This window comes from Stegodyphus dumicola, chromosome X1, assembly GCF_044657685.1.
Source record: "Stegodyphus dumicola isolate Sdum_Otavi_A_Nest chromosome X1, ASM4465768v1".
Lineage (NCBI taxonomy): Eukaryota > Metazoa > Arthropoda > Arachnida > Araneae > Eresidae > Stegodyphus > Stegodyphus dumicola.
The window spans coordinates 133267187-133294691 of record NC_140780.1 but is presented as its reverse complement, the minus strand read 5'-3'; the positions used below and the strand labels follow the sequence as shown (position 1 = coordinate 133294691).

At 33.4% G+C, this 27505-nt stretch overlaps 1 protein-coding gene across 1 annotated transcript in view; it reads right to left on the bottom strand.

Annotated features, from left to right (window-relative positions):
* Window positions 1–27505, bottom strand: part of LOC118183209 (stromelysin-3-like) — a 218750-nt gene that overhangs the window by 48646 nt on the left and 142599 nt on the right. Inside the window, exons 13-15 of the mRNA XM_035352675.2 lie at window positions 24858–25001; window positions 21981–22117; window positions 243–384 (exon numbers count right to left, since the gene is read on the bottom strand). Coding sequence (XP_035208566.1) covers window positions 243–384; window positions 21981–22117; window positions 24858–25001 — 423 coding nt within the window. The remainder of the gene's footprint in view (window positions 1–242; window positions 385–21980; window positions 22118–24857; window positions 25002–27505) is intronic.

Sequence of the window (27505 nt, the reverse complement as noted above, 5' to 3'; positions counted from 1 at the left end):
GGAAACTGTTTTTTAAAATATCTTATTTGCAAAATGTGCGATTTAAGTGCCAGAATATATAAAGAAAGCTTAAATTTGTGTTACATAATTGATAAATTGTTTAATTGTAATGAAATATATTGTTTCATTAAATCACTGAAAACATAACAGATTTCATATTATGCTAAATTAATGTTTATTTTCGTAGAATTAAAATTTAATGATCAATATTAGCTATTAGAAAATAAAAAGTTGTATATTACCTTTAAAAAAGTAAGTTTTACCATTACCACTCCATACAAAAGCTGCATCCAACATGTCTGGTATGTCTTCAAATCCATCTCCTAATAGTTTAGGATAGCCACTATCCATATCTTTATTTGTAAAACGCCAAAACCTTTCTCCCTATGAAAGATGTAGTCAGATTTAATTATGTCAAGTCTCCAATAATGTAAAACAATCGTTTATTAAAATATTTAACATATTGTAAATTGATGTACATTCTGCTTTAAAACAAGCTGTTATAATAAAGACAGGATGACACCCATTTTCTTTTCTTTGGGCACTCATGATGCTGGTTTGTTTATATTCACAAAGTGAACACAAAAATTACTTCCTTTGTGCAGTATCAGTATATAAAGAGCAATATAATTATGCAAATACTGAAGTTTCACTGAATTAGGAATTGCAAATCAATAAGAAACTGGGCCTCCTGTGGCCTTGATAACAGTTGCCACACGGCCTCGTCGTGTGGCACGTGTTCACGTGTGGCTTCCGCAAAATTCAACAATTTTGCGGAAGCATTCCACAGGAATGGCTTGCCAAACACCAGCCAGAGCTGTCCATAATTCAGGAAGGTTCGCTAGTGTTGTGAGATCTGCTTTCACACCTTTCGTCAAATAGTCTCAAAGATTCTCAATAGTATTTATGTCAGGATCTCTAGGTGGCCAATTCATGACACAAAAGTCAGAGGATTGCTTATTCAACCAGGTGGTAACCAAGTGGGATCTATAAGAGGTGCAGTTATCTTGCTGGAATACTCCATTAAAGTTTGACTGATAAAACAACATAAATGGATGGAGCTGATCGTCATTCAACTTTATGTACCGGATTGCACTAGGGGAGGTTAGGAGAAGTACCAAAGATCCCAAACACTGCCAAGACGAAACCCCCTGGTCCATGAATGAGCCGCTATGGCCTTGTACATATCTAACCTGACATGAAGGATCCATAGCTTTATGAGCCTGAAGCCATAATCTCAGCCTCCCGTCGGCTTTAAATAATCGGAACTGAGACTCATCATTTCATGCTACTCGTTTCCAGCCCTCTAGGGTCCATTTTCTGTGTTCTCTTGCCCAGGCAAGCCGTGCATTGAACAATGGTTATCTCGTGGATTTACAGCTCCCGTAGCTCATACGGTGAGGCGAGCGTTGACCAGTCCGTTTACTGACTGTATGACTGGCACCTTGATTCAGCAGGTTGGTAAGACTGGCTATTAACTCTTGCGAACCTTTCGGTATATGCAGGGATTATTAGAACTACTCGATTAATTAGTTCAACCACCATACTATACTCTTCCCTGAATAGAAGATTCGCTGGCCTCGCCAGCAAATATCTTTATTTAAAACAAAATTACATATACAAAAATAATTAGAATCAACCTGATTATGATCAACAATACAATAATGATCCAACTAGGATCGTGAAATAAAACAATAACTCCAAACTTTGAATTATATTAAATAGATATACCATATACAATTTTTAACATAAACAAATCAAGAAGATTGCATTACAAATAAATTAATCAATCAATTTAAATATTTAAAGTCTTTACAATATTCTTTAACATTACTGAGATCTTAAGAACATATCTTCTTCTGTTTCAGTAATAATCTTCATTACTTCTATTATTCCATTTTTAGATTTTTCGTCCTTGAAGATTTTGACCAAATCCAATTCAAATCTCAATTTTGGTATAAACTTATACCAACTTTCCTTCAAATATTTCACAAATAAAAACATGTTCAACATCTGCATCTTTTTCTCCACATTAAGACATAATAGATTTAATGTAAAATCTATTGTAATAAGACGGAACGTGGGCATGATTTGTGAGTAATTGATTAAGATAACCATTTCCAATACATTTTTTAGTTTTACTTCTTTTAAGAACTTAAAAGTAAATCTACCTTTTGAATTACTATTCCATACGTTTGCCAAACTTGTGAAATATTAATCTTTAATAAGTTCATGTAAGTAACAAACGAAGTCGGAAGAAATACATCAATATTCTCTTTCCTAGACGCTTGCTTTGCATAAAGATCTGCCAATTCATTCCCTGAATGACCAATGTATTCACGTATCCAATGGAGATTAATTTTTCTTTTCTTAGGAGTATCCAGGAATGAATTATACGCCTTAAGTACCAAGTCAGAATAAATCCTAGAAGCAACTAAACCTTGAATAGCACTTTGGCTATCTGAATACAAATCAATATCTTCTTGAGAGTCTTTATCCTTGATCCACTCCAAGGATTTTAAAATAGCGTAAACTTCCGCCTGAAAAACTGATGAGTTATCACTCAAACGAAACTTCTGTACAATACTTAATTAACCATTTGAAAACGCTACAAAAGAACATCCAATTCTTCCTGAAATTTTTGAACCATCAGTGAAGCTTTCAATACCTTCACCAGAAGGAACATTCTTGTCCCAATCAATATTTGAATATAAAGCAGGATGTTTAACATTCTTTAAACTTAAAATCTCAACATTTACTGTATCTACAGATAAATCAAAAACAAAGTCAGAACTCCGACCATACGTTAAGTTAAAGATAATACAATCCTTTTGTGCAATCAAATAAATAGCCACTCAATATAAATAAGCTAGCATTAGAAACAGTTCGGAAGCATTTTGTAATGCTAAGCATTGCAAGTCTTTGAATTTGTACCATCATATTATTAATTCTTGCATTATTTTTATACCAAGCAGGACAAGCGTACAAAATTTTTCTCTCAATACCTCTCTTGTAAAATATCATCTTAATTTTACTACTGATACCTTTTATAGCATAAAGCTTGTTCAAAATTACAGAACACTGTGATTTAATCATTTTAAGATGAGGTAGGAAGGAGAGTTGATCGTCAATCAGCACTCCAAGATATTTAATTTGACAAACACCTTTGAGTGAATGTCCATTGAGTCTACCTCTAGGAAGTGTAATCATTTTTTCTTTCTTTGCTATGCCCATAATTGCACATTTTCTATGATCAAAGTTCAATTTAACTTTTTTGGACCATTCATTTATCAAGTTCAAAGTATGATCAATATCTTGATCTATAGTATGACGTCCACTAGCAGAGACTATCACAATTATGTCATCTGCATAGGCTTGAATCACCACATTATCTTTAAAAGGTAACTCAAATAATGAGTCACAAAGAATATTCCATAATAAAGGACCTGAATTGGATCCTTGACGACAGCCTTTACTATACTTTCTTAAAATACAGAGATTTCTTCTTGAAATGTAACTGTACGATGACACAAATAATTTACAAATAAATTAAATAAATTCAAAGGACATTTGAATCTCTTTAACTGAAAAAGGACGAAGGGCCACTATACATTATTAAAAGCACTCCTTACGTGCAATGAAACTAATGCAGTATGCACGTTCTTCACTTTTTCTTTCACTTTTTCCAATAAGTCTTGAATAGCTAGAGTAGTACTTCGACCCTCCATAAAACCATATTGAGAAGGATTCAAAGCATGACATGAGTTCAAATAATACCATAATATTTTGGTCATAAGTTTATCCAAAATTTTACCCAAAATAGACGTCCCACCAGCGGCCGAGCGGTAAAGTCGCTGAACACTGGTAGTTCGGTCCGAGGCTCGAATCCCGCGAACGGGCTGGCTGCATGGGTGTTTTCGTAGTTTTCCCCATGTGTAACATGTATACGAGCCAGTTTCCCTTAGAAAGTCTTCCACGAAGGCATCCCTCCCCTTAGGCAGATAGCCCTAGTGTGCTTTGCCATAATTAAATACACTATCCCCAAAATAGACAACAAACAGATAGGTCTATGGGAAAATGGATCATTCTCCTCTTTACCCTCTTTATTAAAGAGAATCAAAGAAGCGACTTTCCAGGCTTTTGGAAATATTCCATATTTTATATAATCTCTACACATAAATGTTGAGTCAGCTCTTAAAATTTCCTCAATTAAATCTAGACAAATACCTTTATCCATTGAATTCACTACTTCTTGAATTTCTTCAATTGTAAAATCCAAATCATTGTAATTATTTACATAATTTAAGGAACTTTGTCTTATCTCTTTTTGAAATTCCGTATCATCAAAAGCTACATCTTCTGGAAAATGATATTTAACCAGAAATTCCAAAGTTTCTTGAATGGAACTTGTTAAAGAGCCATCATCCTTTTTAAGTTGGCTCAGAGTTAAAGCTGATCTAAATTTTTCAGTGGTAACCTTATAAGGAATACCAAATGATTAATTTAAGTTAGTTTGAGAACATAAATCCTCACATGAACGATTTTTAGCAGCATTTATTTCTTTTTTATAAAGACCTCTCAGACATTTATAATTAATTGTCTTCTGAAAACTTTTTATCATTAACATTGAAGGCTCGAAGAACTTTCCTTCTTGCAAGACGTAATTTAGATCTTAAAAGATCCACGTTTTTCGACCACCATATTATCTTTCTTTTTTCTGAGCTCCAGCTCTTTTACAGCCAATTCTTTTCACACATAGAAACAATCTCTTTTGTGAAACTTTCAACAATATCTTCGAGATTTCCAACATTCACCTCTTTATTAATATACTGCTCCATTAAAATCATTTACTAAGACTATATCTCTTCTTAACATTTGACAAAAGTCTTTTCTTGTCAGTTTCAATCTCAATATAATTATGGTAACTAGAGGAAACATCCGATACAACTTCCAATCAATACAATAAGAAGAATGAGTCAAAGTCAAATCAATCCATGAGGAACCTCTAGTTCCCTCAAATGTAGGAAAAGAATCTGAATTATTCAGAATATATAAATCGTGAGTATTAATAAATTCTAAAACTAATTTTCCAGTGAAATCTTCTTGGATACCCCATACGTCGCTCTTAGCATTAAACTCTGCTCCAATTAAAATGTCGTTAGTTTTTTCTTTATTTAAAAATCATTGAAAGTTCACTCAAATGTTTTGCCAAATCGGATTTTGGAGAACAATAGGCAGAAATCAAAAGTAAATCTTTAAATCCAAAATTTACTTTCAATATAACTAAACAATTGGAAGTAAAAACTTCTATAACAGAAAGAGCGTTATCAAAAATGACAATTCCTGCTAAAGGAATTTACTTATCAGAATAATACAAACTGTACTGTGAAGAAAATCCTTTTATTTTATTGTCTATATGATAAGGCTCTTGAATGAGCGCAAAAGAATAATTTTGTTCTTTAAAACGTAGTTGTAATTGAGACACTGCAGCTCGTGCATGATGTAAGTTAAGTTTATTTGAACCCCTTTTAATCCTTTAAAAGAACTAAAGGCCATAATTAGGTCTTTTGATGAATAATTCAAATTGTCTTTTTAAACATGAACAACAATTTCTGTCTAAGCTTGAGGGTCTCACATCCAGTCCCAATTTATATTTACTATTAGCCATAGCACAATTAATACACACAGACTATTATTGAAATCCCAATGGTTATGACCTTTCGCGCACATTTTGCACAAACCATTTCCTTAGTGCACCTTTTGTGAAAGTGTCCAAACTCTTGTCACTTATAACATCTTACGATGTTTAAATATTCTTTAACTGTTATACGAAACCACTTAAAGTTCAATTTTCCCTGATTCATTAACGATTTAAATTTTTGGGGCTGGACTTCCGCCACCCAATGCACTTTATTATTTTTACTTTTAATCTGAAAAAGGGGATTAAATCCACCTTCTTCAAATACTGAGTTTTGTTTTAAAATTGCTTCCTGCAATTCATCTTTCTTGACATCAGAATCAATATTATACAATATGATTTTTGGATTTTTCTTAATAGGAGCTCTCTCTTACTTCAATATCTTCCTTTAACAATATATTTGTCTTAATCTCTTCTTCTAATCTGTCAATTTCTTCATTATTTAAACACTCAACCACAATGCCTCCATTGCTAATTTTTCTTACATTCCTGATTCCAATTTTTAGTTTTACTGGATCGATAGTTTCAACAATTTTCATTTTAACTTCTTCTGAGGATATTCCTTTAGCCCTTGGAAAAATCAATGCTATATGTTCGTTTTTCTTCGTTTTATATTTCTTTGGGACTGATCGTATTTCCGACCTTTGTTCCTTTACTACTTCTGGAAAAGTTTTCTCAGTAGGTAATTTTTAACTACCCTCTAGTTTACCTTTCAAGTTTTCTATCTCTAGAGTCAGCAGGTTGGTAATTTGAGCTAGTGTTTGGCTTCGTTGCTATGTACAATACGACTGAGCTGTCTCACCTCACGTTTGTTCAAACCTAATTGTCTTTTGAAGTTTGCCCGTTCGTTAATTTTATTCCCGCTATCCGTGTGTTCTCGGTATACTATTGACACTCCCCACCTTGAAAATACTAGCTCTCTCACGATTTCGGAAGCTGAACGATCAATGGGTTGAATGCCTACTATTTGTCCATGATTGAAGGTTATAAATTATAAGTTTTACCCATACTGGTAATTGAAACGACTGATTAACAACAATCACAGTAGTAGCTATATATACAGTTAACACAGCGTCCTCAGGAGCATAAATGCGACGCAGCTCTTCACAACTTGCATAGCCATGTCTATTCCTAATTCAGTGGCACTTCAGTGTAGTATTAGAATTTTTTTAGAAAGACGTGATCTAAAGCTGATCTGATTTAATATTTTTAGACACAGTAGCTTTAATACACAAAAAGTCAGCGAGAAGAAAATTTCCCTCATGAATCTGTCGAATGGGTTCGTTTTTGGTATCACCGAGATGCTAACAATTTTAACAAAGCTGTCATTACATTAATTCAAAAAAGGACGAAAATTAGCACGGAAATGAACAAATACGGAAGACAAATATGATGTGAAGTAAAATTTAACAGGAAGCCATAGCTGTCAGCTTCGGAATATGAAAGACCGGGAAGTTCTCACGCCACAAAGCGAAAGATTCCGGGACATCTGCACGCAGCGCAGCTTCCCCATTTCCAGAGAACTTCAAATTGACTTGAATTCTCTCTTTAAACCTTGGTTAAAACTATTTATAATATATTTCTGATGTATATTACAGAAAACCCTTGCGGAATACGATTTCTCGTATACGCGTTATCCGGTTCAGCTTTCATTGGTCAACACTGAACGCTTGATGGCATAACCTTTGGGCAGAAAGTTATCAACAGTTTTAAAGGATTTCCATCGACTGAATGCGAAGCCAAAGAAATTGTACAAATTGCAAAAGCAAATGGCAACAGAAGATTTTCAGATACGAAAGAAAGAGAAGTAAAAAAATTAATCGAGAAATTACGGATGAAGAATTGGATGATACTATGCCAACAGTGAAAGTAGCGATAAATAAGAAGCTGAGAAAGCGCCTTTATTTTACGCAAACTTAAAGAAATTGTTAAGAAAAAGGCATAAAAACTGTCTGATTTCGCAGTGAAGATTGATCCAAATGGCGGAGAAGAGAACATTTTATGAAATTTCTTAATGCCATCTATTGATACAAAAGTGAGCGAGAACTGTTTCCAAAACCTATTAATGGTAGTCAGATAATTGGCAAGGATGAAAACATACATGCACACTTAAATGAAACCTGTGTTATATGATCTCGAAATATCCGATTCGTCAATATTTGCTGCATGTCGTCTTCACGGTGTAGCAATTTTAATGGCCAGCATTGTAGTCCCTTGTATTTAAAACTTTCCTCAATTAGCCCTCATAAATTTTATCATTTGGTTATCATAGTCTGTTTTTCTTGGTCTGCTTTTTATTAGGAACTCTTTTTTAGGTCTGTGTTATTTAGGATTATGGCATTTCAGTTTATGTGCGTAAGGGAAGAGATAGGCCTTCGTGGAGGACTGTTGAAAAGAGTCAAGCTCCTATTCAATTTACATCTGAGGAAAAGCAAAAGTTCTTATGCAGCCATCTCATTAGTCGGGTTTGAAATTAAGTCGAACTATCAGTATTCGTCGGTTATACCTTTTGACCTCTGACGGGCCCCCATCATCATCTGTTTTTTATGCATTAGTCATTAATTATTTCACAAGTGTCCATCCTTAGATGCTTCATCAGTATCCATCGTAAGAGTTCGATTGCGTTTGATTTTAATTTATTTGTCATTTTTGCAAAGCCTGTACTGATATTTTTTTCTATGTATGTTCCTCGGCATATGTTGCTTTTGAGCTCACTTCCTTAGTCTCAATGAAAAGAGGAATGTTCTTTCAGACATTTGAAACACGACCTTAAGTTTTTATTACATTAAGCTACGTTTAATTGCTAATTTTCACTCTCATTCGAATTAAATACCCTTGGCCTGTTCTGTGGTTAGAATATTTACCTTCTTATATTCTTTGTGCACTGCCATTCCATTTCGCAGACAATATATAAGATCTATTTCTTTTTTCCCACATAAACTAATTTACATCCTACAAAAGAACCTGGCGAATTCTCGCACATGCGTGAAGTAATACCAGCACAGAAAAAGGTGAAAATAACCCTTTATTAATTCCATCTATGAATAGGAAGGGCACGTACTTCGTGCTTTACAATAACACCGACAACTTGTAGTAGAACTTAAACGTTAATACATAAGTCAATTCAATCTAAAAAGAAAAGTGCTGGATTAGCAAGTTAAGTTACGACTAACTTAGGGTGACTCAATAAACCTAACAGGCGTGACAATTATTCGAAATGGCCAAGGAGCGTATTAGCGTAACAAAAAGATCACAAACGAAAGGTGCGCTGGCTCGCGAAAACACGCTCTGAATAGCTCCAAGATTCACCTGTATAAATACTCACTTATTCTTTAAGTGATATTAAATTTTTCCTCTTTAAAAAGAAATTCTAAAGTTCACTGTTAAGATTTTAGACAAAAATACTTCCAATGGTACTAAGTTTTGTTAAATTTGTTAATATGCAAATTTGTATACTAATCTTAAAATTTTAACAGTATTATGTTTACGTAATAAGTGGTGCAATTGTTACTTGAAATGACATCAATGAAAGAAAATAATTTCATCGAGTAGTTCGATTAATATTGGAGGGAAAATTACACTAACTACTAAATTTCAAAATGCATAGGCGCATTGTACAAGGGATTCAAAAATATCTTGAAAAAATGTGAAGGCATGTAGACGCGACAGAAATAAGTGGATTTGGTAATGCAATGTGTGTGCAAAAATGGCCCGTGGAGACGGTACGGGGAACTAGTGAGTGACAGATTAAAGTATCCTACTGGCCGTTAAATTGTCATTTTCCGAAAGGTTTCGAGCTGCTACACGAAAGCGAAGCTCGCCAACATGTAAGGGAGTGGTTTTTAACCTTTCGACTAAAGCGTACCATCTAAACAAAAATTTAAAAACTTTAGTACCACCACTATATTTTACAATGATTATTTTCCAATTTCTCAATAGAAATATTATATATATAAATAAATATATATATATATATATTAATTTAACAAATATTCTCTATATGTATAAAGCTAATATTTAAAGTTAATTTAAGTTTAAATTGCCTTGTATTTAAAACTTTCCTCAATTAGCCTCTCATTTCAAATTTTATCATTTGGTTATCATAGTCTGTTTTTATTGGTCTGCTTTTTATTAGGAACTTTATTTAGGTCTGTGTTATTTGAGATTATGGCATTATTATTAAGTTATATAATTTTAATTGCATACAAATAGAAGATTAGTTATTTCTGCGAATTAATTCACAATATCATTTAAATTCTGAGAGCATATGTAAATTAAGTGCAAGTATCTAAAACCATGGAAAAAATGTATAATATTCCAAAAAATTAATCCCCAAAATTAAAAAAAATTAAGACTATATAATTTGTATAAGTGAATAATTGTTGAGCAGGCAGGACACAGATCTTATCAAGATCAGGCAGGCAGGAGACAGATCTTATTAAGATCAGGCAGGCAGGAGACAGATCTTACCAAGATCAGGCTGGCAGGAGACAGACCTTATCTTATTTAAATTTAATTTAACTTTACTCTTTATCTGTTTATTTATTCTTATATATATATATATATATATATATATATATAACAATATATATATATATATATAAGAATAAAATATATATATATATATATATATATATATATAGAATAATATATATATATATAAGAAATAATTATTTATTCTTATATATATATATATATATATATATTCTTATATATATATATATATATATAGAATAATATATATATATATAAGAAATAATTATTTATTCTTATATATATATATATATATATATAAGAATATATATATATATATATATAAGAATAATATATATATATATATATATATATATATATATATAAGAATAATATATATATATATATATATATAAGAATAATATATATATATATATATATATATAAGAATAATATATATATATATATATATATTATCAGGTTCAATGTTTCTTCTAACCTTCTTCGGAAACATACAATGACCTGGCTAGGAACAGAGAGCTTACTAAAGCTATGTTCACTAATTGTAGTAAGTAGACAGGATACAGACGAAGGGTATACAAGACCCTTTATTTTTCTTTATATACAATGACTTCCGTACTTCGGAATACAATGACCCTCCACTCGGGGTCTAACGTAAAAGGTATAAAAATAAAACTAAACTCTAATTTAACTTTAGAATAAGATTGGCCTTATAATAACAGGAAGCGTATGTAGCACAGAGACTGTGAACACTACAATACGTTTAATTTATCAAGAGGATTAAAACCTCTGGCCTGGAAGGCAAATAGCAACTGCGTAACTTCTAAGGTAAGCGGCCTGCTTCGAACTCACTGCTTCCTCTCTCCTGCTTGGCAAAAAGGCCACACTTAAATACTTGGCGTTCGCCAGACAACTTTGCATAAAATCCTTCAACCTTATAATTCTGGCCGGAAGTAGAAAATAAGAAGTGATAGTAAAGATTTAAAATAAAATAAACGTTAGTAAAACTTAAGATCCTTACGTACTTCCCGCCAGAGTTAATTTGTTTGAAACTGAGGTCTAAAACGACCTTGTTGAAAACTTTTAGCTCTAAAAACTAACGCGAGGCCAACCTTTTACAATCATAACTTAGCTAGAAACTAGAAAATTTAAAAGAAAGAAATTTGTTACAATAGCAGCTCCCGGGATATACAACAATCTTTTTTTTTTTTTTTTCATCTGTACTGCATCTAAACAGGAGCTTTATTCAATTCTGGTTCCTTCCAGAGATCTGGAAGGAAAACTAGTTTAATGAAATGTTACAGAATGACATTGCAATTAACATATAGAATATACTTCTCTTAACATTCTTATTTCATTCATGACTATTTTAATTATCTCTCCCCGTGCTCTCTGACATGTGTTGTAAAAGAACACCAAACACGTATGTGTTTCTGTCTACGTGTGCCACACTTCCTCCTACAATCAAAACACTAACGTGTTAAAATTCAACATACGAGACCTCTTAACACACCCTACTTTCAACTCTAAACCCTGAGGTACTATTCTGAAAGTGGCTAACTCTAAAGTGTAGCGTCAGAGAGCCTAACTACATCATTCAACCTTTAACACATATTCACCATGATTTAATCTTTACAGTCACACGAATAACAAATTTTTAACATTACTTTCACTTTTACCATATCACGGTATTTCTTAACATTCAAAATAACAGTTCACATGTATACCAGAACATATCAACATGCCGTTAATTTTACACATTTGAAAACATACATTAGTAGTACATTGTTAACTTCTATTCTTTTCAAAGCAAGTGCCAATTCTTTCTACATTGAAATAATACTACATTTCAAAAAGTCTTTCAGACTAAAACTTCTTTCTTGCTAGAATGTTTTAAATAAAATTTATACATTAACTTTTTACAATATTTAAGTCTTTACACAACGCTATTATACATCAACTTTAGTTTTACGCGCGAGTAATTGAAAAACATAAGAAAATCGGTCACAACTCATTTCTCGCCCTTTTGGCGATAAAGGTAGACCTCGCATGAGGTAAAACTTCTTGAAATCTGCCACTTGCAGTAAGAATGAAAGATTAACTTAAGTTTGTAAAGTAACATAAAATTTTACTTATCTTTGTAATATTCAGACATCCTTTTCTGGGCCCAGTCTTTAAAGGTATAGCTGATAGTAGCTTGGTTGATCCTCCTTCTTGTACGGGCTCGCCCTTCAGTGCTTTCCTCTGGAAGCTTCCGTTTTTCACCAGTACGGCCACCCTTGAACACCTTCCTTTTGTGCTCTGCTTGTGGTCTTGGCCGTTTGAAGGCAGCTGGTCTTGGTGGAACCGGGAAACTTCTGTCGTGATCCTGCTTGGACCTCGTTGTTGGCCGTTCAAATTTTTCTTGTACTTTTTCCTCCGCCGCTGATGGCCCTTCCGCAGTTCGGCGACTTTTGCTGCGGAGAGTTCTGTCGGATGAGTCAATCTTCCGTTTCACAGCCGGGTTATAGTTGCCGTCCTTTCTCCCGGTCCTTTCCACATACGTCGTCCTTCTCCCTTCTTCATTCTGGGGGTGTTCGTGCACTCTGTTTTCTGGACGGTGGAACGGCTTCTTTTTCTCTTTACCTTCAGTTTTTCCGCGGGGCAATTTTCTTTTCACTTGCTTCTGTCTCTCATTGTCTTGCCCTTGTACTTGTCGTTTTCCCACCTCTGGAACTTGTACCTGCGGTGTCTGCCGTACCGGATCCTGCAAAAGATCTGAAAAGATTTTCATTTTATTACGATCGAAGTAGGGTTTAATTTGATCAATATTTGCGGAACAGGTTTCACCATTTCTTGCCTTTAACACTACAACAGCGTGAGTTATTTTTTCTATAACATATGGTCCTTCAAAGCGTGGAAAAAATTTGGCAGTTTTATCTTCTGGTGCTGAAGAAAGTGAATGCTTGATTTTTAAAACTTCATCCCCTACTTTATAAGTTACTCCCCGTCGTTTCAGATCATAGTATAACTTCTGTTTTCTTTGTGCTACTTCCGTATTCTTTTTGCTTCTTTTATTAGTTTTTCTATATCACCCATTTTAAATTCTGGGGCTCTTTGTTGCACATAAAATAGTTTATCTAACGGTGTTATAACCTTTCTGCCTAGAAATAACTCAGCAGGAGTTTTGCCCGTTGTATCATGTTTTGCGGTCCTAAGGGCGAAAGCAAATTCATTGACATAGTTATCCCAGCTTTTATGAAAATTTTTAACATAACTACGGATAATTTTCACTATATTTCTGTTGACCCGTTCCGCTATATTTGATTGCGGCCGATACGGGACCATTTTTAAATGACGTATGCCCAGTTTTTGGCACATGTCTTCAAATATATTACTTACAAATTGAGGACCATTATCCGATATAACATTTAGGGGCGCCCCGTATTTTAAAATATATTTATTTAAAATAGAATCAGTAACTAATTTCGCGGAGGCTCGTTTTAAGGGAACAATTTCGGTCCATTTACTAAAATGATCAACCATAACAAGGAGATAGCGACTTTTGTTTAACTGACTTTTTGGGAAAGGGCCCAATAAATCGATGCCGATTATTTCATTTGGAAATTCGGATTTAATACTATTTAGAAACCCGGCCGGGCGGAAATTAATATAATTAACGGCTTGACATGTTGGGCAGGACTGGACATACGCCCTTGTTAACTTTTGCAGTTCAGGAAAGTAGACTGCCTCGCGTACGCGTTGGATAGTTTTTCGAATACCAGCATGAGAAGCTAAAGGGCTGTCATGGAGCTCTTGCAGGATATTTAATCTAAGACTAGCTGGGATAACAGGTCGAAATTCGTTGTTGGAATTCGTAGTTTTTGTGTAGAATAATAGACCATCTATTAGTTCGTAATGGGCCGCCCTATTTCTTATCGCCACAATATCTTGGTGGCTAAAATTTTCAGGATCCTTCAAATACTCATAAATACTTCCAAACTCAGGATCCTTACCCAGTTCGGTTATTACAGTTTCTCGGGAATTTATTGTACACGCTGTCAGCATTGCAACTTTTACGGTATTACCCTGTTCGTCTAATTTAATTCGTGATAGGGCATCTGCTACGATATTTTCCTTTCCGGGGGTATGCTTGATTACCAGATTATATTCTTGCAGCTTGAGTGCCCATCTTATTAACCTTGGGGATAAATTTTTCCCTGAGTACAATCTAGTTACCGCCGCATGATCAGAATATACTGTTATCGGCGCCTTTCCAAAATAGACTCGGAACTTTTGCACTGCTAACAGAACTGCAAGTGCCTCTCTCTCGGTCGCGGAATAGTTTGTGTTTGATTTAAAGTTCGGCTAAAAAATGCCACGGGCTGCTGATTTTGCGAAAGTGCCGCTCCTACCGCATAATCCGAAGCATCCGCTGAAATTTCTAAATTTTCATCCTTTTCAGGAAATTTCAACACAGGGGCTTGCGTTAATGCTTGTTTTAATTTTTCGAAAGCACTATTGGCTTCAGCCGTCCACGAGAATCTTGCCTTTTTCCTTTTTAATTTTAACAATGGCTCAGCGATAGCCGCAAAATCTTTTATAAAGGACCTATAATATGAACAAAGTCCTAGAAAAGAAGAGAGCTTCTTTGCCGTGTTTGGAGTCGGATACTTTTGTACAGCGATTATTTTTGATTCATCTGTCTCGATCCCTTTTTGCGATATTTTGTAACCTAAATATTTTAATTCAGGGGCTGCAAATTTGCACTTTTCGACATTAACTTTTAGACCGGCCTCATTTAATAAAGAAAACACCTGTCTTAAATCCTGTATATGTTGGTCGAGATTATCACTAGTAATAATGATATCGTCTAAATAGATAAATGTGGACTTTCCAAGAACAGGTCTTAACACAATGTCCATGCATCGCTGAAATGTTGCTGGGGCCCCAGAAAGGCCAAACGGCATACGCAAAAATGCGTAAGTGCCAGACTTGGTTATAAAAGCAGTCTTAGGCACGTCCTCAGGCCTGACCCCTATTTGAAAATAACCATTCGTTAAGTCTAAAGTCGTCATAAATTTGGTTGATTTTATGTTCCTTAAAATTTCCTTTATGATCGGTAACGGATATACCGGATATTTCGTTATGGAATTTAATTTACGGTAATCAATAGCGAATCTGCACCTTTTTGGATGCTCCAAAGGATAATCATTATTTTTCTTACATAAAACCACCGGACTAGCATAACTACTTGAGATAGGCGTTATGATCTTTTTACGTAGCATATCGGTAATATGCCATTCTATAATTTTTTCCTTATTCTTATCATACCGGTATGGTTTTTGACGAACCGGCAATGCATCTCCGGTGTCAATACTATGGTTAGTAACCTGAGTAAATCCTGGAATATCACTAAATAAGGAAGCAAATTCACTTACCACTTGTCGGATTCTATCTTGCTCGTCATTAGGCAGGTGGTCAAGATTTAACCTTGGCGGTTCAACCTTTTCTACACGCACTGGTTTCATAGTCAGCTTAAGGGACGCTGCATTAAAATCCAGTGTAGCTTGTGCGTCTGAAAGAAAGTCTATTCCTAGGATTAAATTTGCTTGCAAATTCTTTACTATAAAAAACATCACCTTTACTTGTTCGTCCTTGATACGGATGTACAAAGGTACTTTACCTACGCACTTACATTGTTCTCCTTGCGCCGCTAATACTGTTGTATTATCCGCATTATATATGCGGTATTTGCGAAAATACTTTCTAAAAAAGACTTCTGCCACACAGGAACACTGCGCGCCGGTATCCAGGAGTGCGGTGGCCGGGATATTATTTACCAAGACTTCAATCTTCGGAAGAGTTAAATTTTTCACCATTACTGTATTTAACTTGTAGGAAGAGGGGTTTTCGTGGCCTTCAGATTTCCGCACCCTCTCGTCAGCAGAAGTCCGTTTTAGTTTAAATTATTTTTCCTTTCGGTGCTTTCCTTCTTTCTCCACTGGCCTTGAGACTTTTTTTCTGGGTTGCTATTGAACTGTCGACGTTCGCCGGCTGTTTTTGAATGCTCGGGTTTCCTTGCCCACTGATTCGCTTTTTCTCCGTAGCCATGTGCTTGAGTTTGCTGTAGTCTTGGCGTACCAAATTGGTTTCGTTGTTGATATTGGCGTCTTCTTTCGACGTCCGCCGTTCTTCTACTTTCAAACTGCATTGCTAGCTCAAATAACTTTTCCAGTGTAGTCGGATTTCGTAATTCAATAAAGTCTTGCACTTGGGGTAGTAACCTCGGCAAAATCACTTGAAATATTTCAGGATCCGGACGGTTTCCATACAAGAGCTTGAAAACGTGAATTTTTCTTAAAATAAAGCTCGAGAGGTTTTCCATTCTTTGTTGATATATACTGAAAAGTTCTGTTTCTAATTTCGCACGATCCCTTACAACAGGGAAGGCTTTTAGTAGGGCAGTCTTGAAATTTTCGTAAGTATAGGTGGGACTTCCTGCTTGACCCAAGAGACTTCTGCCGATACATTTGAACCAGTTAAGCGCTTGGCCCCTCAAAGCGCTGGTAGCTAAGGTAACTTTTTGAAACTCGTGCACGGGGTAGAGCATGAAGTGGTCATCCAATTTTTCCAAAAAACTGGTTACCTGTGAGTTTCCATTAAACGTTGCTTCTGCTTTCATCGAAGCGCGCATGGTCTGGACGATGTACCCAAATCCTTCCAGAGCGGCAGCTGGCATTTCTGGATTCTGAGCCGTTTCTGCAGGCAGCACAGGTTCTTCTTGAAATTCGGCCATGGTTATTCTTCGTCGGGCGCCACTATCAGGTTCAATGTTTCTTCTAACCTTCTTCGGAAACATACAATGACCTGACTAGGAACAGAGAGCTTACTAAAGCTATGTTCACTAATTGTAGTAAGTAGACAGGATACAGACGAAGGGTATACAAGACCCTTTATTTTTCTTTATATACAATGACTTCCGTACTTCGGAATACAATGACCCTCCACTCGGGGTCTAACGTAAAAGGTATAAAAATAAAACTAAACTCTAATTTAACTTTAGAATAAGATTGGCCTTATAATAACAGGAAGCGTATGTAGCACAGAGACTGTGAACACTACAATACGTTTAATTTATCAAGAGGATTAAAACCTCTGGCCTGGAAGGCAAATAGCAACTGCGTAACTTCTAAGGTAAGCGGCCTGCTTCGAACTCACTGCTTCCTCTCTCCTGCTTGGCAAAAAGGCCACACTTAAATACTTGGCGTTCGCCAGACAACTTTGCATAAAATCCTTCAACCTTATAATTCTGGCCGGAAGTAGAAAATAAGAAGTGATAGTAAAGATTTAAAATAAAATAAACGTTAGTGAAACTTAAGATCCTTACAATATATAGAATAATATATATATATATAAGAATAAATAAAGAGTAAAGTAATACTCTAAATAAATAAATAAAGATTATAGTTATATATATATATATATATAACTATAATCTTTATTTATTTATTTAGAGTATTACTTTACTCTTTATTTATAACCTATATATATATAATATTTTATAACATATATTATTTATTATAAATATATTATATAATATATTTATAACCTATAGGCTGTTTGTATTCAATATGCACACATAAAAATTGGTTACCATTTTAATTATCAAAATTTAAGTTATAATACTTTAATTCTAAAACTTAGTGCGAAATTTGCGCCTATTTAAAAGTGACCAATTTCTTTATTCCTAGTCTTATTTCACTTAGTTTTAACCATAAATTAGGATCATTTTAATTTTATTCTGTATTTAGTTTTCAAATATAACATGGAAAAAAAACCTTGTTCACGCAAATAAGTTTTAAAAAAGACAATAAAAGTTTAATAGCTTTATTTGAAATGCATTTAAATTCTTTTTTTTTTATTCCGCCAAAAGTTACCAAGTAAGTTACTTTTAAAGTCTCCAGTTAGAGTTCGATCACAGGAAATTTCTCTTAATTTGTCTTTTCCTTCATGAGATAAAATTTCAAATACATTTGAACAAAACGGATTTCTAATGCAATTTTCGTTTTAATAATCCTCGGGAAAATACACCTTGGAATTATTTATTTATGGAAAAACAATGATTTTTAATGTCGGATGCTAATTCTTCTCTTATTTTCAATAACCAAGTCTTTGAATATTAAATCCATTTTTTTTATCATTGCATTTATTTTGTCTTTAATGGTAAACAAATTAACGCTTTGTCCTTGTAATATTAAAATTTAATTCTTTTAACTTTCTAAAAATATCAGCTAAATATGATAAATACGATAACCATAATTCCCTAACTAAGCAATTTTTCAATTCAAATTTTGAATCACAGAGGAAAATTTGAATTTCTGATCAAAGTTCAAAAAGACGATTTAAAACTTTGCCCCTGGATAACCATCTTACTTCGGAATGTAACAAAAGCGTTTCATGTTCACTGCCCATCTCTTGGCATGAAGTCGTAAATAGTCTTAAATTAAAAGCTCGGCTTTTAATAAAATTAACAATTTTAACAGCTTGATTCAAAACTGTTTTCAAGTTTCGGGGATTATCTTGGCTACTAAGTCTTCACGATAAATGGGACAATGAGTAAATTTGGTTTTACACGCGACTTTATTTATTTGAGAAATAACACCGGATTGTTTATCTTTTAAAGCCCGAGCTTCGTCACTGCAAACGGCAAAGCACTTATTCCAAGGCATACCCTTCTCAAACATAAAATTGTCAATTACTTTGAAAATTTCATTTGCAGTTGCTCTATCATGAAGAGATTCACAAAATAAATACTCTTCGGCAATTCGTTCTTCTTCGAAACGTATGTAAACTAATAAAGTTCGTTATATGAGTACTTTCATCCAACTGCAATGCGAAATACTCACTGTGTTTTATTTTTGGAATAAGTGCCTCTTTTATGGAATTTGCCATTTCATTAATTATTACATCATAGTTACCATATCATTTAATAAAGGACTATTATTAAGTTCCTTATCCGCATTTTAATATTAAAATCTTTAATGTTTTTAATGTTAGTTTTAAATTTCATTAGCCACTTTTTAATGTTTTAATGTTAAAACGTAATTTTTAGCTGCTAGTAATAAAATGTTTTCTTCAATAGCGTGAGCCTGCCTAGTCTCGGCAATTCTTAGGCTTACTAAGTAAATAACTGCCAAAGCTTTTTCACTTGAAATAACAACACATTTCATTATTTGTTTCTATTTTTGAACTCCGATAATTTCCTCTTAAAATATTCTTCAGATTTATCCTTTAAATGCTTAGATCCAAGATGTCTTTTAAGAAACGATGGTTTCATACTTTGATTGGATAACAGTTCACCGCAAACAACCCATTGAGTTTGAGGGTCCATTTTATCTCCATTCCAAGTAAACCCAAATGATAAAAAACTTTCATTATAATTTCTATAAGCAACTTTTCTTTTCCTTTTAATATTCTTAGTCTTTATAGATTTTCCTGGATCCATCACTTGTGAATCATCACTTTTTCGCTTAGTCAATCTTAGACATTTTTTCATTTTGATAAGCTCGGTTTGTTTTATTACTTTTTCACAAATATTTAAATGCACAATATATTATGAGTTCTTCAAAATACCTGCTGTTAGAGACAGCAAATCGACGTAAAAATTAATCAAATTAAAAATAGAGCAATATGAACCAGGAAACGGTCGCGAGATAAAGTGTAGGTAACGAGATACTATTATTAATGAGATTAATTAGAATTAGCGAAATAATATATATAGGAACTTTCTATAGGAACTTATTTTTTATTTCCTATTAAATACAACATACAACATCCATTCCTATTACTCCTTTCAAAAACATCTTTTATGAGAAATTTTGGTATGCATATGGCTAAAAGCATATTTATGAAAATAAAAACGAATTATTTTGCTAAAGTCTATGATCTTGAACAACGCTCAGATCGCATAAATTTCCGAGCGTTAGAGAAAAAACTTAAACAGGGTATTGGGGCATTTCATTTTTGAATTTAATAGTCAAATATATCTTGTTTCTATTCACCTATTTTTCTCTTGCGTACCACCAGTTGTACGCATACTACCGGTTGAGAATCGCTGATCTAGGGGCTTGCGGACGAAAATGGAGCAGCTGCTCAAAGCAGAATGACAATTTACGCCAGCAGAAAAGTTTTATCTAACCGCTTAATAGCACTCTGTACCACCTCAACATACCATTTTCCGCCCACATACTACATTGCAAAATGAGCTTCTTTCGGTCCTTTCTAGCTGCCTTTACATTTTTTCCAGATTATTTTTTAATCACTCTATATACAGGTCGGTTCGAACGGTGTTAGACTAAATTTTTTAGGGCATTGGAAATAAAGCAGTTTTATGTAGGGATGTGTGTTCTCAAACGCATCTTGTAGATGCTAGAGATAAGGAAAAGAGAAAGATAAAAGAAATCAAGTAAGGTTATAAAACATGTCTATTAAACATATGTACAATGTTTATAGTTCCCGAAGAAGTTCATTCCAAGGTTACTATAATATACGGTTTTTCTCTTGTGTGACGTCATTGATTCCTAATTTGCTCAAAAGCACACTTTTGTAAGTAAATTACATCACAACTGAGAAGAGTGTAACCTCGTTTCTCTACTGAACTTGGTTCATTCCATCCACTGCATTGCGTGCCTCGCAACGTCGACGCGTGCTTGTCCAAAAATATAAGGCTTCTCCAACGACTCTTGCGACGACGTTAGTATCAGACGCAACGAAGTACTGCCACTCGAGGCTTTTGAGGTAATCCCAAATGAAGAACTGAAAAGAGTCTGCTTACGTGATTGCGGTGGTGATAAAGAAAATATTTCCATCCTGTAAAATCAACGCTTCGAATAATAATAATTCGCTCTATTCGATGTAATTTCCAGCAAGCAATGCACATGCAGCATAACAGAGGGATATATGCGGCTACATGCTAATGTAAAAATGGTCTGTTTCTATATTTCCGAGCAAACTTTAAAGTTTGTTTAAGATCATTTGAACTACATTGTATATACATAAAAAATGAAAAATACGAAATATTGATTCTGTGAATTCGTATGGGATCTACAAATATTTAAGTGAAACACATATGAATCTTCTGAAAAAAAATCTACTAATACAAAAAATTATAATGTCGGAATAAAAAAGTAACTAAAAACAAAAATAGGACGCTAAAAAACAAGCAGTTCTGATTTGTTCACCAGGGAACCGGAAATAAAAGAAAGCAATTTGTGCTCATAGATATGAAGAAACGCATTGAAAATTGCTGCGTTATTTAAAATTCTTAATTATACTAAGTTATGCTATTATTATTGAAAACCATAGACTGCAGTTCATTTGTATTGCAGGGTGTAGAGTTATTAGGTTATTTTGAAGCAAAAGACATGAAAATGAGCAATGCCCTCGCCGGCACTCGAGCCTGGACCTCTCGAATACGCGCCGTTACACCACGAAGGCATGCAGAAAGGAGGGAGAAAATGCCTTATATATACTCCCCTTTTTAAAGGGCCATTGAGGATGATTAGGGAACCCAGTCGTCAAATCCTGACGTAAAGAATCATTATCCACCATCATTTTAGTTCGACTGACACTATAGAGTTATTAGGTTATTTTGAAGCAGAAGGCATGAACAATGAGCAATGCCCTCGGCGGGACTCGAGCCTGGATCTCTCGAATACCCGTCAAGTGTGCTACCGTTACACCACGAAGGTATCCAGAAAGGAGGGAGAAAATACCTTATAAGGGTTTATCTTTAAATGCATATTACCTTTGAAAAATAAGTTTTCCCATTTGACCACGTAAAGGCTGCATCTAAATCTCCTTCTAATCCATCCCAGTCTTCAGATATTTTTCTTGGATATCCGTCGACGATGGCATTATCGAGAATTTTCCAGTAAAATTCACCTTAATAAATAAGATGGTGTTAGATATGCTACGAATTAAAAAAAAAAGAGATTTATTAGAAATCTAAAAAGCATAAATGCCACTCTAAAACAACAACAGAAAAAAAAAATGGTTCAATGGATTAGAGGTAAAATAAATAGCTAGAACATAATGCGATTTTCATAACATAGTGAAACCTTACATAGCTTTTACCTTTGAAAGCGACTAGTTTTCGTATAAACATAATTCAATATTGTTACCGAATACCATCACTCTAACACGACCGCCTCTACAGAAGATTAATTCATGCAGAACCCTGGCATTAATTTTACAGGTATATGCTAGTGCCTTCGCAGCTAAATGTTCACTCATTTTGTTCTTTTTTCTTTGCCTAACATAATTGACGTAATATGTATTTCAGTATCTGTGTATGGCATGTCTGTATACCGATATCTAGCGTTCGTGTGCTCCGTACTTATAAGTTCAATCTTATTGTATGCTGCAGTATCCGTATGTCGCGCAGAGATTTTTATACTTCTTTAATAAAGAAAATTCTTCAAGACGTAGCTGTGCAGTTTTTTTCATTGCATCATTTGAGTCTTGCAATATATGTTCTTTGCTAGTGAAGTGGTAATAGTTCTTACGTTCCATAGAATGAAATTCACAGTTAAAAAACAATGCCATCTTCTTTGAGTCGTTAAAAATGTTACATAGATAATTTAATGTACAGAAGTTTTAGAATGAGTACAGATTGAAAGAGAATTAAAATGACAGATATGGCTTAATAAAATAAATTGCTAATAAACTTGGTAACCTGGTATTGATCTCTAATAGACTGTTTGAATACTTGCGAAATATTCTGAGCACTAGTTTGCTCGTTTTTATCGAATGAAACATTAAAATTCTAACATTAAAATTCTAAATTTTTACATTTAACAAAGAAAGCAATCAATAGTGTATCAAATATTATGTATAAAAAGGATAGAAAGTTTTAAAATTAAGTATAAAAATAGATATGTCAAAGATGAGTAATATGGCATGAATTTAGAAACGTTCGTTTACTACCACTGTGTTGCTTGTTGCTGATTTCTTTTCGATAAAGATAATCTATTCAGATGCATGTTTTTAAAGCAGGATGTTTAAGATGCGCATTTTTGGAAGGCTTCGGAAAGAGAAGGGAATAAGATAAGTGTAATTGTGATTGAAATATTAACAAGCTTAGTGGATATTTTACCATCTTCAACTAACATTTTAAAATTCTCTAGAGGTTCTTCACAAGCGACTCGGAATTTTTTTACAAATTAAAGTTCGAAAATAGTTCATTTGCAAAATTTGTCGATTTTCAATTCAATGCCATCCTTTACATGTTGTTGCTTGCGTACGGTTCTAAATTATTTGAATGCATGCAGAACCGATGATAGATTGATAAAATTTATTTTCACAAAAGATATACTTTATCGTTCTAGAACTTTGCAAAAGTATTCATACAGATTTTCTTAGTATGACAGAGCACAATCAGCAGCTACAAATTTTAAACTACTGAGAAAGTTAAACAGAAGGTAATGCAAAGCGTAAGTTAAGAGCGAAGCTCGCACGGAGATTTAACTCTGAACTAAAAACTGAGAATTGTTGCGCTCTCTGAAACTGAAAACTGCTTATATAGTTTCCAGGAAGCCGGGAAATTTCCTGTACTTCCTTTTTCTCGAAATTGTTGAAAGGCATGTACGGTTACAGTTAACTGTAGGGATCAATTACAGTTATTCAATTACGGTACCGATTACATTTATAGAGGGACCGGACTCTAATGTCGCCAAGTTTGGCGACTTATGGTGATTTCTTCCCAAGTTTAATAACAAAAGTCAAAGATATCTGGTTAAATTAAAGATATCTCTCCAGCTTGGCGATATCTCGCCAATTTAATGAGATAACCATCTACGTCAATGTTAAACAGACTTGCCTCTGTAATCTTACTTTTCCATTAGAGCTTCTTTTTCGAGGCAATTCATGTTATAAGATATACTATAGTTTTGCAAATAATTTTACTCATAAAAATATGTTAGGAAAAGAGGCATACATGGATAGAAATCTGAAAGGTTTGAGCAATTACTACTTAGTCGTGCTTTTGATAAATGCTTATTATAAATGCTTATTATAAATCTGGGGAAGTTCCAGAGAGAAAAATTGCACCTTTTGTATTGTTATTATCAATATTATTATGTAAGAATATCTAGTTCAAACTAAAATGTCACCTTTTCAAAAGTTGTCTGGACAATAAGATCGCATGCTGCTAGATCTACAATAGAGGGATGAAAATGTAGTATTTATTATGATCAGTATTTTAGCCATCCGCTTTTCTTTGTGCATGGTTTTGACTTTGAGTTATTTCTATTTATCATCTGTTATTTTTTTCATATTATTAAACATATCATATGGATGATCTACTGTACTATTCCAAAACTTCAGGTTACAATACAGAAATAAATATTCCTGTGGAAGCATTCTGCCTAAATTTGTAACAATAACAGAAATTCTTCCCATCACGCAAGAAATTATTTTTATGCTTGATAATTACAGTTATCCGTATATGTTTGTGTGCTATACCTGTTTAAAGTTAAATTTTAACCAATATTTCTTAGCTCAGGAGTCTTTATCTGTCTGCTAGAGAACGTTTTATTTTTGTAGTACATGTTTTGATACAGAAAAATTTAAAAAAATTTTACTTTTCAAATAATAAATCGAAAATATATGTTTTAAATCTCACCTTTAAATACGTAGCTACTACCATCTTGTGTTCTAGTGACAGCATCTATTGATGCATCTTGGCATAGATCTGGAGCGTCACTTGTTTCTGGCGGTGGATCAGATGGCTCATCATCTTCTGGTGGCGATTGTTGGTTTCTGAAACCTTTGGGTGGAGAAGAAGATACCTTTTACGTTTTTACATTCATTTTAATTCCCAAGTATATTATATATATATATATTATATATATAATTTATTTCCTAAACAGTATTGATTAATTGATTATATTATCTCCTAAGTTTAATTAAAGTAGAATTATTTTAAAAGTGTGCATCCATACTGGTAAGTTATATTTTGAAAGATGTTTTGAAGTAATTTGAAAGCAAAATGTTAATAATGTTTTAACGGGGACTGGAATTAAATCATCACGAAGAATAATATTTCAATTGTAAAAGGAAAATTAAAACATGTAATTATTACTAGCAAGATATAAAAGTAAGGAGGCTGCTAACCTTCAATACAGTAAAGTTTTTGTATAAGAATTTTAAAACTTAAAAAGGATGGAGATAATATATAAAGTGGGTACATTAGGTAAGAGATAAATAGCGCTAATAGCTGCTATTTAGCATATCAAATGTTGTATGATCTTAAATCCATTTAGTGCGAATACAAGTTATTATTACTTGCGCAATTGCTGCAAAGTTAATTAATAATAATTTATTTCCTAAACAGTATTGATTAATTGATTATATTATCTCCTAAGTTTAATTAAAGTAGAATTATTTTAAAAGTGTGCATCCATACTGGTAAGTTATATTTTGAAAGATGTTTTGAAGTAATTTGAAAGCAAAATGTTAATAATGTTTTAACGGGGACTGGAGTTAAATCATCACGAAGAATAATATTTCAATTGTAAAAGGAAAATTAAAACATGTAATCATTGTCATTGATCGGAAATTAGTTGACTTTTCAAGGGGAACAAACCAACTCCCGTTCAATGAACAATAATTGATAAAAATACGTAAATACGAAAGTGTTTCGTCTTTACTCGAGTTATAAGTTAAAGCCAAACCGGCAATTCTAGTCAGGCCAAATATTTCCGCGAATAGTAGGAATTATGAACCAATGCTGATACTCAAAGAACTTATTCTTATGAAGCATTTTAGTCAATTCAATTTGGAGTAAAAATCAATTACTGTAGAGAAATCCTATAAAACTCGAGTAACCGTCCCCGACACTTTCATGTTTATGCATTTGAGTACTATATTATTTGTAGAAATTAAACATTGGAAATTGTCATTATGAAATCGAATTCAAAGTAAAGTTGAAATAAACATAGAAGATTATAAAAAAAAGATAAATAATGCAAACTTTGTAAAAACAAATCAAAGAAAATATAAAAATAATATAGAAAATAAATAAGATCAGTGAATGTACATGAAGATATAAAGGCCAGAAAAGGTATTAAGTAACTTACATTCTTTCTAGTGGGGGAGTTGGCAAAGTGTTCTCTTCGTGTCTGACTCAGAAGTGTAGGGTGTCCGAAAATTCTTAGCGGCAGTAGGGGCTTTGAATAATATCAGTCGGTAAGACTTGGGTGAAGTAATTTATGGTAGTGGGTGGGACTTGGAATTCTTGAGGGATGTATTTTGTGGAGTTCTTATCTGAGAGAGACCGTCTGTTAAGATTTTTTTGAAAATACTAGTGAATGGAAATTAATTAATTTCTGGCTAATTGTCGTGTCGAAATGATTAAGAATTTAAGAAAAGAAAAAGGCATTTTCACTGTCCAAGAGCGAATAGACAGTCTAAAGGCATGAAATAGGCCCATTTTTTTAGTAACAGTATAGTAACAGTATATGTCTGAAGACAATTAGCTTTTTACAATATATACAATTGAGTAATTACACTATATACAAATCTTCCAACTGACAGTCATCCAACTTATACCGCTTTCTCAGGTTTAGGAATAAATTATCATATCCTTATCAGTTAAATGATTTAGAGTGAGTATTTAACGCCTGCTCTTTTAAGGCAATGGTTGATAAATTGAAAGGGAATTAGATTATTTTTGAGAATTTTGATAAGGATCAAAATTTCGCGTTGTAAATCTATTGTATCCGTGCATATAGTTTTAATTCGTTGTACTTGATTAATTATAGTATTGTTAATTACTTTTTTGGATATGTTGGAGTTCCAATTTATTAATTTGTTAGTATTGAAATTGAAGTTTCTTGTTTTGTCAAAAAGTAAAATTTTTTTGTAGTTAATGATTTGAAGATCTAGAAAGTCTATGCTATTTTGTGAATTATTAGTTTTATTAAGTGTAAGACAATTCGGATAAATCTCGGAGTGTTCAATTTTACCAAAATTATTAATTGTAATAAGGTCATCAATATATCTGTAGGTGTGTTTGTAGTAATTTAACTCTTGTGGTTGTAGATTTTTTTGGAAGTTAAATTCTTTGACAAATAAAAAGATATTACAGATCGAGGTGCTGGAATGTAAGCCCATTGGCAATCCTCTGACTTGTTTAAAAAGTTGATTTTGAAACTTGATGTAGTTATGAAAAAGTGTGCATTTTAGGTAGGTTTTCCATTTGTCAAGAGTCATGATATTGAGTATATTAGGGAAAAGTTTTGGTACATCAAGTAGACTGGTATAGATTTC